Consider the following 13,104-nt stretch of genomic DNA (forward strand, 5'->3'; position numbering starts at 1 on the left):
TAGGATTTATCCTGAGCGTGGTCTAAGAGCTGCGCCCCAGGAAGACGTGCGTGACAGTGTTTCCACGGCGTTCCCACGGAAGCTCAAATCTGAGCAAGCGGAGCGGCCGGCGACGGCGGGCGCGTCACGGGCTGCGTGTGTTCAAACGGCGTCCGTCCGTCTACGCGACTCTCACCGTAATAATGGGGGACCCAGCAGCTCCCCCTCGCTGCCTGGAAGGCTGCTGGCGATGTGAGAACATGCGTGGCGGGTCACGTGTTTGCACACGGACCATGCGCGACGCTCCCCAGGTTTACGTAGATGCAGGGGCGGGTCACGTGTTTGCACGCGGACCTTGCGCGACGTCCCCCATGTTCACGTAGGTGCAGGTAAGAGGCGCTCTTCCTTGTGCATGTCTTTTGCTTCTTTCTGTCGACTAATTTGATTCGACTCCACAGCCCATGCGTTAGGTGTCCGGCCTCTCAGCAGCCGGCCTGCTGCGCCTGGCGCCGGCCTGGGCACCAGGCTCAGAGCGGAGTGGAAGCTTCTGGAAGGAAAGGCCTTCCAAGCTCCCTTTGCTGGGCGTCTGCAGTTAATTAAAGGCTCGTCTCCAATATCCTCCGTCTGGAGTCTGGGCTGGGCACTCAGAAACACAGACTCCCTAGGGATGGAATGGCCTAGAAGTGCAGCAGGGTCAGACGGGGGGCGGGGGCACTGGCACGGGGTGGGCCGGGGGTGGCCACAGCTGCCGCCACACTGCAGTGACGGCATGGTGTTGGAGACGCAGCCCGGGTATCAGGGAGTGACGCGTCCGAAGAGTCCAGTGACAGCGGAAGCCAGTGCCATGTGCTGAGCTTGGCTCGCTGCGGTCACAGAGTCACAAGTGTCCATTGGCTCGAACGCAAGACAAGTGTGTTTATTGTGCATGTTACGCTGAAAGAGGTTCTAGCTGATGGCACGCAGGGTGGGGGCGGTGGGGAGCCTGAGCAGGACAGAGGCCCCGCCCCCGCTCAGCCATCCGGGGACCAGGCTGCCCCCTTCCACGAGAGGCTTCCCAGGTCACCCGGCTGCCTCCTTCTGGCCTGCCGTGAGGAGAGAGCAGGAGGTGAGGGCTTTGGGGAAGCATCGCTCCTCTCCAAGGTCTGGTGGCCGGAACTTGGTCCTAGCCCGTCAGCCACAGGAGGCTGGGAGGTGTCATCGGAGGGCGGACTGGGAAAGGTGACAGGGTCCGTGAGACAATGGTCGGCGCCTGGTGCATTGATAGTTAATAGATGACTACGCTGACAGTTGAGAAGGTGCAAGGCTTTCTGGAATAAAAATGATTAAGAAAAGTTTACAGGTAGCAACGACATGGAACTTCACGAGATGCTCCCTCAGTAGACAGAGCGAGTCGCTTCGTCTGCCACCGAAGGCAGGAAGCAAGGGGATTTCTGGACCCACGAGCCCAGCACTTACGAACTTCTCTTTTCCTTTACATGAGCAAATACAGGTAGTATAGGGATTTTATGACCTTACAGAGAAACGTAATGATTTTAGACTCAAAATTATTTATCCATATGGCTCTTTTCAACCAAAATTAATGTAAATACCATAAAAATGTTGAACTGAAGATTTTGTTTCTAAAAAGAACTTTCATGGCAAACATTGCATAGCTTTGAATGGTTTTTAATTTTTCCAACAAATTTTCCTCTTTTTCTTCCAATGTGTTTTTTCTGTGTTTTTTTTTATTCCCGTACAACTTTGTTCTGACCGCACTTGTTTTTCTAAATTCTTTTGTAATCGAATACTGTATTTTCAGTTTGTACCAGAACTGTGTGAAAGTCACCTCGACCAAGAAGTCCCTGGACTAGTGCTCGCCAGAGGGGTTGGCGTGTGGCTCTGTCCTCTGCAGGGTGCGTCTGAGCCCCACCTTGCGGGTCGTGAGGCATCCTGACTGAGGACAGGGCGGGCCCAAGATGGCTGTCACCTGCCCTGTCCCCGCCAACGTCTAGAAAAGGAGGGGAGACTGTCCCGCGTATCGAAACCGCTTTCGGGTCGAAGGACATCGGACGGCACATCCTGATCCGAAGAAAATACGTTTAGCTCATCACATCATCGCTGCCTTATTAACTGATAACAATTCCCACCCAACGTGGCGTTAGCATGGGGAACCCAATAAAAGTAACCTTTTTAGCTGCATCTATGGAGGATGGAATTTTCCTCGCAAATTATTTCTTACTGAAGGGATGTGTCATCTGGTGATGGGTTGAATTTCTCTTCACAGTGGAATGCCCGGAGCCCACAGCCAGACGGAATAAGCCGGACCGTGGTTTTACGGTAGCAGGCGGCCAACTCTGCAGTCTCCGGAGTTTTGAAATGTTGAAATGTATTCCTCAGAAACATCTTGAGTTAACCGTCCAACCTCATGTCAGCCTACAAAATGTAATCTTCAGCAGAGACATAAAAGCAACTCCAAACTTCTGTTTTATCGAGCTCCTCTGAGAATATAATTATACGATCACAAAATGGAAGTGGCTTTTTAGTCAGAGCCTCTGGCTACCAGTCTGAAGCACCGTAGCTTGGGGTACGAAATAAAAAAGACCAGCGTGAAAGGAACCCCACCTTAACATTTTAAGAACAACTTTGGACATATTTATTTTCCCTTTTAAATGTGAAGGATTCATTTTTGCACAACCTGCAGCTGCTCATCGACCTCACGGAGCAAGAGATCATCCAGAACGACGGGCAGCTGCGGCATGAGCGGGATGTGGTGGTCCACCTCTCCCATGAACTGGAGAAGATGTCGGAGGTCCTGGACCATGAGGGACGGGTCATCTCCAACCTCAGCAAGGTCCTGGAGTTGGTAGAGGAGTGTGAGCGCAGCCACCCCCTCACCCTGGATGAGTGCGCCCGCATCTTCGAAACCCTGCAGGACAAGTACTACAAGGAGTACTGGATGTCCGACGGCGTGGACCTCGCCGTGGTCATCGTCTATCCACTCATGAAAGAGTACTTCGAGGGGAGGGATCCCCTCAAAGACTGTACTTGTGGCACCGAGCTCATCTCCAAGTGGAAAAGTCTCCTGGAGAATGACCAGTTCCCGTCTCATGGTGGGCAGGACCTCTCAGCAGACGCCTTTCACAGGCTGAGATGGGAAGTCTGGATGTCTTTTGTTCGAAATATTGTCACCCAGTGACAACCAAGGAACTGTGAGCCGTGGTGGACTTCTTGGATAGCTGGGTACACATTATCCCCGTGTGGATCTTGGACAACATACTGGACCAGCTCATCTTCCTCAAGCTGCAGAAGGAGGTGGAAAACTGGGACCCGCTGACAGACACTGTCCCCGTCCACTCTTGGATCCACCCATAGCTTCCCCCGATGCAGGCGCCCCTGGAGCCACTGTACTCCCCCATCCGCAGCAAGCTGTCCAGTGCCCTGCAGAAGTGGCACCCCAGCGACTCTTCTGCCAAGCTCATCCTCCAGCCCTGGAAAGATGTCTTCACCCCGGGCTCCTGGGAGGCGTTCATGGTCCAGAACATAGCGCCCACGCTGGGGCTGTGTCTTGGAGAGTTGGTCATTAGCCCTCAGCAGCAGCACATGGATGCTTTTCATGGGGTCATCCACTGGGAAGGGATGATCTCTGCCTCCTTGAAAAGCACTTCTTCCCCAAGTGGCTTCAGGTACTGTGCTCCTGGCTCAGGAACAGCCCAAATTATGAAGAGATCACCGAGTGGTACCTGGGCTGGAAGTCCATGTTCTCAGGCCAGGTGCTGGCGCACCCATCTGCCAAGGACAAATTCAGTGACACACTTGATATCATGAACAGGGCGGTGTCCTGCAGTGTGGGCGCCGGCACGCAGCGCGGGGCGGGGGGCGGGGACACCGCCCACCTCGCCCGCGCAGAGCGGAAGAAAGACTTCTGGGGCGAGGCAATCGGGAGCGGCGGGAGGCTGAGGACGTGGCCCAGAGGCGCGGCGGTGTGGCCGCCAGCTCCGTGCCCATGACCTTTAAGGATCTCACCGAGACCGAGGCTGAGGAGCACAATATCGTCTTCATGCCTGTCACAGGCATGAAGCGACACGAGGGGACGCAGCTCTGCGCTTTCGGCCGCCTCGTCATCTGCGTGGATAGGGGAGTGGTGTTCGTCCAGGGCGAGAAGACCCGGGTGTCCCCCTCCCTGCAGAGCCCGACTGACGTGGCCAAGCAGACTGCGGCAGCCCGCAACAGTGCCACCCAGAAGCGGTGACACTGGGCGTCCTTGTTTTCCCCACGCTGAAAGGGAAAACACCTCCTCGCCAAGCGCAGTGCTAGCTGCGCATGCGTGGCAGACGCGCTGCTCGGGGTCACGGGGCTGCTTGGTTTACGACCAGTTTTATCGTCCAACGCTTTTGCGTTCCTGAGATGGTCGCGTGACTTTTCCCCTTTAATCAGTTAGTGCCGCGTCGACGTCGTGTTGGTAGATTTTCCTGGCATTGAACCTTCCTTGAATTCCCGCAGCGAACCTCATAGATGATTCTGGCTTGTGTTTACTTCCCCCAGACCACTATGACATAAATGGAAACACTTTTTAAAATCCTAACAGCATTAAAGAAAAGTGAAAACGCTAAGCACATTTATTTTTATACATTAACACACAAAGAAGTTTTTTTTATTATCGACTCCATCTCATCATTTTTTAAAAAAGCCATTTTTAATGGTTGACACTTCAGAATAATAAATGCATGGGTAACTCTTTGAAAATAATGAAAATAAAATTTAAACTAACGTATATTTAAGAATGTTTATAAGAACATTATACACATTCCACGAACATGATTTTTCAAGATACCTGTGTTATGTCAAAGCAAGTCGTGATGTTTCCATTTTTAAAACCTAGAAAAGAAAACGAGAGTGAAAAAGAGCAGAGACGGGTGGCTGCAGCGCCCAGTCACGGGTCAGGCAGGACGGCCCGGCGGGAGCCCGCGGGGTCCCTGCACCAGCGAGCAGCCTGCCGCGAGCCGATAGCGGTGGACGAAGACGCGCCGGGTCTCAGGTCCACGCATACACACACGCACACACACAAGGCACACGTGCACAATGCTCACAGGTACACGTGCACGCATGCACATACACATGCACACATGTGCACACACATAAGTTACACGTGTGCATAACACTCAGGGGTACATGTGTGTGCAATGCTCACAAGTACACACATGCGCACACATACACACATTCACCGACACCCGCACACACACAGACCCGCGCATGTGCGTGCACCCCCTACACAGCCCCCTGACGCACCGGGGCCTGGACCCTGCAGAGGCCCGGCGGCCTCTGACTCAGGAGTCAAGACAGGTCGCGTTTTGCAAGGTCAGACTGGATGCGAGGAGCCCATGAAGCAAACACTGGCTTGAGGACAAAAACGGGCGCCAGGGGACGCACCCCCTCCTCAGGCCCAGCCGGGCACCAGGCTCTCCCCGGCTCTCCCGGCTGCCCCACTCGGCATTTCTAGGTGACAAGACGTCCCCGTGACAGTCCCTCAGGGCCGCTTGGGACAGAGGCCAGCAGCGCGGGCCAGCCCTGCGTCTCAGCCCTGCGTCTCGGCCAGCCCGGGGCCTGGCTCTTTTCTCTGACAGCAGATTCTGGGGACGGGGACGAGAACCGTGTGAAGGACAATGTGTCCTGTCCGTCCGTCACCCCAGGAGACAGAAGGGGATGCAGGAGTTGCCACGAAACCTCGCCGGCACAATCGGCTCTGACACTGGTGACATTCCCCACTCACCGCGGCCAAGGGATTTTTCAGTTACTTATAGTTTTGTTTTGTTTTCCTCTTTCTTCCCAGAATCCCCAGGGGGACTCTCAGAGAAGACCAGACAAATGAAAAATAATTTTCGACTTCTATGTCTTGGCTGTTTTTGATTAGGCAAAATGACAAAACCCTTGAAGACACTTTGAAAGTGCAGGTGAGGAATTCATCACCTTACGTAAATTTGAAAATGAAAGAAAGTGATTCAGCTAAACTCTAAAAGGGGAGTTCAGGCAGAAAACGCCAGGCTGGACACAAACATGCGTGGGGACTTAAACAAGAGTTACTGCGTGAGGGGCTGTTCCCTCGATTGCCACCTCCAGGCACGAACGGCGGGCGCTGGGGCGGGGTGCGGAGCGGAAGCGGAAGCCGCAGGCACACAGCTTCGCGGTGAGCACAGGGGCCGGGAGGCCCCAGAGGCCATCGCTGGCCACGCCCCCAGCCCTCCCAGCCACCTGAGCACTCGCCGCGGGCCACGCACGCAGCCGTGTCCACCCTTCCTCCCAGATGAAGTCTGGCCCCGCCTTACCTACCAGCTCAGAGGGAGCTCCTCGGGCCGGCCTCCCACACCACCTCCAGGACCCCTGAGTCACCTGTCCTCGCTGGAGACCAGGGTGACCCCAGATCCTAGAGCCTCGGGAAGCACCCATGGGTGGCGGGCCTGCAGCGGTGGGGGCACAGCACTCTGGGGACACAGGTGCAGGGTGAGGGCACGGTTTGTCCAGAGCCATGTCGGAGTCTAGCCTGGGGGTTAAGGGCACTTCATGGAGAAGGGGACATTGGTGACAGCCTCAAAGACAGGTGGGCCTGGGAGTGACCCCGTGCCCACAGGCCAGTGGCCTAAGGATGACGGAGTCAAGGACCAGGCCAGAGGGACTGGCTGGGAGCAGGGTGGAGGGGGAGGGGACCGGGGCGGGGAGGGGAGGAAGACAGCTCACAGCCCGAGTGGCCAGTGGGCCTGGGGACGGCCACCTGCCCCTGGCTACACTCACCCGTCGCCGACCAGGCGAGCTGTCTGCTCTTGTCTCCATTGTGCCTTTGCCCTGCCACGGCTCTCAGCCTGACCCTTGCCCTGGGGAGGGAGACTGAAGCCCCGTAGCAGCCCCACCTCGATGGACTCTGGCTGGTCCACTGTCCCGGGTCTGTGGGACACTTTCAGCTGCACGAAGAAGAACTCCTGGGGGAGGTGTGGCACCTGGAGCCCCTGCCCAGCCCTCCACGGACACTGACACCCCTGGGCCTTGCCCAGAACCCAAACGGACCCTCCAGCCCACCTGCCAACCCTAGGGACACCTCAAAGCTTGCCAGGTGCCCCCGGGTCTGAGTCCCAGTGTAGGGTGCCTGGGGGAGGCCGTGACCAGGCTGCCTATGAGCGCCTCCCGGCGGGTGATCTCCCTTTCTATCCTTTCTTGAATTGGAAAAAAAAGCCTTGTGACTTTAAACAACAACAACAATAAATAATAAGCAAAAACAATAAGCCGAGATTCGTTCTATTTCTTTCGGTAAATTACGAGTTTGTCCCCACTCAGACCGTTTGCCGTGAAAGACGACAACTTCAGCATCGTCATCTCGTGCTGCCCGCCCGGCTTCCCTCCTCCCTCCAGGGGTTTGCAATCGTCCGCCCTTGTCTCCAGTCGCCCTATTAGTCAGCAGTGTATTTAAATTCGATTCTTAATCTTCTATTTTCTGAAGCAACTGTATTTCCATTTCATTTAGTTTTACCCCATTTACTTTTTAAATTCTCAAACATAACAGCCAAAATGGGAGTTTAAAAGTTATAAACCCAATCATAAATACACAAAATATAAAAATGCAAGCACACAACGGCAGAGGCCCCCTCCCTCGGTGTGTGTGTGTGTGTGTGTGTGTCTGCGCGCGCGCGCGCGCGCACGTGCTGCTGACTGTGTGGCTGTGAGTCACCCTCGGGGGCCTCCGCGCCGACGCACACTGAGAGGCTTCGCCCGGTTCCTTCACGGTTAGGTTGTCCCATCTCAGACGGAGCGGCACCTCCGGTCCCGCAGGAGGAGCGCAGGCGTCTGCCTCTGCTCCCGCCCCCCGCGCCGCAGGCCCCCACGGCGCAGGGGCGTCTCTTCTGAGGGCAGGGCGCGACGCAGGTACCCGTCCCTCTCGTCAGGGCCGCTGGCGCGCTGTGCCCTGTCCCGTCCTGGCTCGTCCGTGCCAGAACCAGGACGTGCTGGCACCACGTCGGTCGGAAAGCTAAGCGCGATGCCCTGCTTCGCGTCTGCGCACTGAGCACGGGCACGCGCAGTGTCGGGCACACCGGGACGCGGCCCGGAGCCGCCACCAGGGCGCCCAGGTAGGGGACGGCAGTCTCTGACGGGCACTTTCTTCTTGCGTTTAGAGCCATTGTATCTCACGCACGAGCGTGGATTCTCGGGCGTGTCCTTTGTCCCCTGCTCTGTCACTCTTGGTTCTTGACTTCCCAGCAGCTCTGTGCACGTTCGAGGACCCCGGCTTCGGCCGAGAGGTGACGCGCACAGTCCCGTTTGTCTCTGGACTTCCTGTGCGGTGGCTTTCGCCGTGCAGAAGTCGCTTCAAGTTTATCAGCTGTTCAAAGCTTCTGGGTCCTGTGTCACAGTTCACAAAGCCTTCCCCATTCTGAAGCGTCAAAGAATTCTCCCATTTTTAACAAATGCTTTTAAGATCTTACTGATAACTGGTAAATGTTTGAGCCGTTTAAAATTCATCCTGCTGTTTGGGGTGATGCATACATTTTTTAGGGGTCTCAACCCACTCCCCGGGCCCCCGAGGCCGCCAGGCGCCGTCTCGGCACAGAGGACGTCCCGGTGCGCTCTGGGTCCGTTCTGGACCTTCTGGTCTGTCACTGCCCTTCCTGCCTTTCACTCGGCACGGGGGTCGCGTTTTGACGTTAAGCCTCGGAACACGCCCTGAACGCGCTCTCGCCGTCAGGAGTTACTGCGACTGCACAGCGTTCCGAATGCTGTGGTCAAGCTCGCTGCCCTCCCTGGGCGCAGGCCGCCCTGCACGCCGGTCCCCCTCGGCCGCGCCCGCGCCCCACGCCCAAGACGCCCCCGGGGTCACCGTCCAGAGGCGCAGTGCGACCCTCTGTCACCATGCCCCAGCGGCCGGGCGCTCCGGGCAGTGTCTGGAAAAGGTCGTTGCCCATTTATTTCTCCTCCTTGCTGCTTTTGGGTGATTTCTGGAAGAGAAGAGAGAGATGCTGGGTGTACCCGTGGGACTTGGGACTCCAGACCCGGGGCCACTGTGGACTTCCCCAGCCCGCTGCCCTTCCTCCTGCCCTCATCGGCTACAGCGTCGCTGTCACGTCTACAAGGCCGACGCCATTTGCCCTCCCTTTATGTCAAGGAGTTACGGGCCTCTGCTTGCGGGTCGAGTTTTGGCGCCGCAGCAGCGTCTTGGTTGTCCCAAGCTTGGGCACACTTCTGCGACAAGGAGACTGGGAGCAGCCCATCCTGCGCCCACAAACCACTCTGGCATTTTCACAGCGAGTGTGGGACCCAGACCCACGAGGAGACGCAGACGCTGCAGTCTCGGCGGCACCCGGTGCAGCTCTGAGGTCCGAGCACCTGCGCAGCGAGTCACAGGCGTGGAGCGCCCTGCAGCAAGGATGGCTGGGGCGCAGTCTGGCACCGCCCCTGGGGGCGTGGCCAGGCCGGCCTGATGGGCAGCATGTCAGGGGCGTGGCCAGGCCTTCTGCGACCCGTGACAGAGCCGAGCACTGACCGCCTCGCACACACCTCTCCTGCTTACCTCCCTGGGCCAGAACGTGCCCTCACTTCTACCCGCTCTGATCAGCATAGAAAAAGGATCTACAACTTCATTTAGAAAAAGAAAAACAAAACGAAGTTCCATCAGGCCCAGAGGGTCTGCTCCAGGATTTGCTCTCGTGGAAGCAATTTGCCTCTGAACGCGCGGCTCGCGCTCCCGGCGCCGATTCCCGCCGCCAGAGAGAGCTGGTGGCGTTATCCCAGACCATGACCCTAAGACGCACACGTCCTCCCGTGCGATGAGTCACGAAAGGGGACTGCGTCTTGAGGGGGCCCGAGCACAAGGCACAGGTGGGCGCTGTCACCCCACAGCTCCTCTGGCTCCGGCCCCATTGAGTTGGCTTCACATTTTGGATGTCAATTTACTTGGGCGAGTTTTGTTTATCGCGGAGGTTCTAATTGCATTTCTGACGACAGCAGCTTGTCTCCACTCAGCAGTCACCCTGTTGTCGAAAGGCCTCTGCGCGCAGGGGGGAGGCGCTCTGGGCCCCGTGCCACCTCGCCCTGGTGGCCGCTGTCTGGACCTGTGCCACACCTGGCCACCAAATGTTCCTCTGAGCTCTTGGGCTGCGGCCGCTGTCACTCGGATCCCATGGCTTCTCGCTTCCAGCAGATGGGAGTGCGTGTCTGAGCCCCTGCGCGTCTGAACGCGTCTCTGCGTCGCGGTCCTGACGGCCTATTGGGCTGGGTATAGAATTCCAGGTTCTACACGCCTGCTTATCCCGAGGCGAGGCCCGTCCGCGGAGACCAGCGTCAGCCACGCAGATGCCGCGGGACCCCTTTCCTCCGCCGCCAGCTTGTCTGTCTCTTGCCCTGCCTTATACCTGCCCCTTGCGTACGACGTCGCCCAGTCTCAGCAGCTGTACTTGGTCCTCACGCATCTGGGACACTGGGCCTCTCACCCTGACTGTCTTTCCTGGAGCCTGGGAAATTTTCTTCTATTCTTTTAGGATTTCCTCGCTCAGATTTTCTCTTTTCTCATTCTGGACTTGGACTGGGTGGTTTCAGGAGGATGCGGATGAACCCCGCACACGTATTAACGCCCCTGCCCCCTCCCCCCATCATCCACATCCGCGTCTATTTTCTCTGCATTTTAGAGAATTTCTCTCTCTGTGTCTTCCAATCTTCCCACTGACATTTCCTTAGAAAAAAATCATGTTTCAAAGTTAATTTCTTCTGTAAGTGGACTCGTGTTGTCTGACTTTGGGGTCATGTGATTGTCCTTTATGGTTTGTTAAATAAATTAAATTAAAAATAAAAAATAAACCTCTAAAACTATATAACAACTGGAAATAAATGTGTGAATATCAAATGACTTCAACACCTAATATTTCAAGAGACTTTAAAATCTGGTGTTTTGACTGTATGTCCTCGCAGAAAATGTCCCAAGCACTCAGAGACTCATGGGGACCCACCCACTCAGGCTGTACTTGGGGTCACACTGTTGGCCGTGTTTGGGTGCTGTCACTTCGGAACTACTGTGGATGAAGCCAGGAGTGATCAGGTGAGAAGTGAGCCCCTGCTGGGAGCCGCACGACAAGAAGGCCACCTGAGACGCCCTCTTAAAAATGAGCGTATTCCCTAAATCTGTCCAACGAAGCGGCTCAGAAATGACGGCGGCCAGGCACCCGGGGGGCGCCCCACTGTGGTCCCTGGGAGCCACATCTCCCTGAGAAACCAGGGCTTGGAGGAGAAACGGCTGTCCCGGGGTCGGGACAGGAACGCACAAGGCGGCAGCGGCGCGCACGGCCACCGTGGCGTGTGACCCACGAGGGCAGAGGGCTGGGTGGCTGCAGTTCAGACTGACCACCGCAGGGACATGGAGACGCTCGGTTTTCAGAGTTACTGCGGACATTTAACAGTTTTCTGAATTATGAAGATGTTTAGAGAATGTAGGAAACCTAGAGAAACAGAAAGAAAAGGAGAAAACCTCTAGGGTCACCCCCCAAAAAAACACCCACTGGCTTTCTGAGCTCCGGGACGGTGAGCAGAGCCCCCGCCTGGCTCCAGGTACAGGCGACAAAGCCATGCTCGACGGCTGGCTGCAGAAGGGGACGATCCCGCGTGACGTCCTCGAAACCGAGCCGTGTCCCTGCCCCAGCCGTCCGCTGCTGCATCCGCTGCTCCGGCCCCGGCGGGCGGCTGGAACCTACAGAATCTGCGCTTCCTCCCCCGCGCGGTCGCCCTCGGCGCGCTTTGTCCCTGTGGTCACCCTCCGCGGGGCCACGCCCTGTGGTCACCCTCCGCGCGGCCACGCCCTGTGGTCACGCTCTGCGCTTCCTCCCCCGCGTGGTCACCCTCGGCCCGCCTACGCCCTGCCCTGGTCACTCGGGGTTTCACTTTCACCCATTCATTAACTCGGTACATCCTCAATTGGAGCCGTCCAGGAGACCTCTCCTGCGCTGGGCGTGGGGCTCAGGGGCATGTGACATGGGACACGAATGTGACTTCCGGGCAGGACGATGGCCTCCATCAATGAACAAGCACACGAGTCCCTGTCCCGCCTGCCAGGTCCCCTGCCCCCAGGGGACAGAGAGGCCGTGCTACTCTCCCGGGCTCTGCCATCCTCCCGGGTGCAGTGACTCGCACGGCCACTCAATGTTCGAAAAGACTCTGCCTCTCATAAAAAAAAAAAAAAAAAATCCCAGCAAAATGGAAAAAATACTAAGCTACTACAGAAGCAAATGCTCGCAGACTCAGGGCCTCAGGTTGAAATGTGAGACGCACTGGCTCAGGCCTCATGGGGGACGCTTGCCCACTCCCCAGGCCCCCCCCACGGGGACACAGCCAAGGCCACTGGCTGTCTGGAGGACAGAGGCAGCCCACCCCCCACCTCTGCGTTACCCCCACCCCGCCCTGCCCTGGGCCTGGGCCTGCAGGGCGGCAGCTGCTCCCACCAGGGGGGCGGGGCTTCCTCCCCAGCTGACCCCCCTCTGCTCCTGCTGTCCTTCTGGTCCCCAACCTTAGGATCCAGGGTGGAAGCCCCTCCCGCCCGGCCACCGCAGCCGATTCTTGGGGCCAAGGTGGGGGCTTCTATGCTGGTAGCACCAGGCGGGCCTGGGACCAGCCAGGAAATGGCAGGAGGGGAGCCGGCAGAGGCTGGCTGGGTCTGTGGGGTGCCTGCCCCCCCATCCCAGAGTGCGGGCCCACCCCCCCTGGGGACCTCGACATGGGCTGGGGCAAGGAAAGTGACTTCTGGGGAATGAGAGCATTTGAACTCAGGCCTGGAGGGCGACTGTCCTAGTGGGAGTGGACACGGGTGCCCGGGCCGGCCAGGGGGCACTGCCTTTCCGGCCATCTTGTCCCCATGGGCCCTTCCTGTCTCAGAAGCAGTTGAGACGGGACTGGGGCAGGCAGGGGACTCCAACCAGGAGCACGGCGAGAGATGGTCAAGGCTGTGTCTCCCTGGGGCAAGCACTGAAGGGCTAACTGTGACCGTGGGCAGAGTGGGCATGCCTGGGCCACTTGGGGGTGAGCAGCCAAGTGCAGTGGGTCCTCGGCACAGGTGTGGGGTCCCCCGCTGAGGCCAAGGCCGCCACATGCACTAACTCCTGGGCTGGGACTGCTCGGGGGGACGTGGTCCCC

At 57.5% G+C, this 13,104-nt stretch overlaps 1 protein-coding gene across 1 annotated transcript; it reads left to right on the plus strand.

Annotated features, from left to right (window-relative positions):
* Nucleotides 1–182: 182 nt before the first annotated feature.
* Nucleotides 183–5,760, plus strand: LOC107510168 (tuftelin-interacting protein 11-like). The gene is given in 6 exon segments (XM_036238144.1): nucleotides 183–231; nucleotides 363–368; nucleotides 2,595–3,173; nucleotides 3,176–3,601; nucleotides 3,604–3,891; nucleotides 3,894–5,760. Coding segments are annotated over 6 exon segments (1,662 nt in total). The 3' UTR covers nucleotides 4,208–5,760.
* The last annotated feature ends 7,344 nt before the right edge of the window (nucleotides 5,761–13,104 follow it).

This window comes from Rousettus aegyptiacus, unplaced genomic scaffold (assembly GCF_014176215.1).
Source record: "Rousettus aegyptiacus isolate mRouAeg1 unplaced genomic scaffold, mRouAeg1.p scaffold_m13_p_20, whole genome shotgun sequence".
NCBI classification, from domain to species: Eukaryota; Metazoa; Chordata; class Mammalia; order Chiroptera; family Pteropodidae; genus Rousettus; species Rousettus aegyptiacus.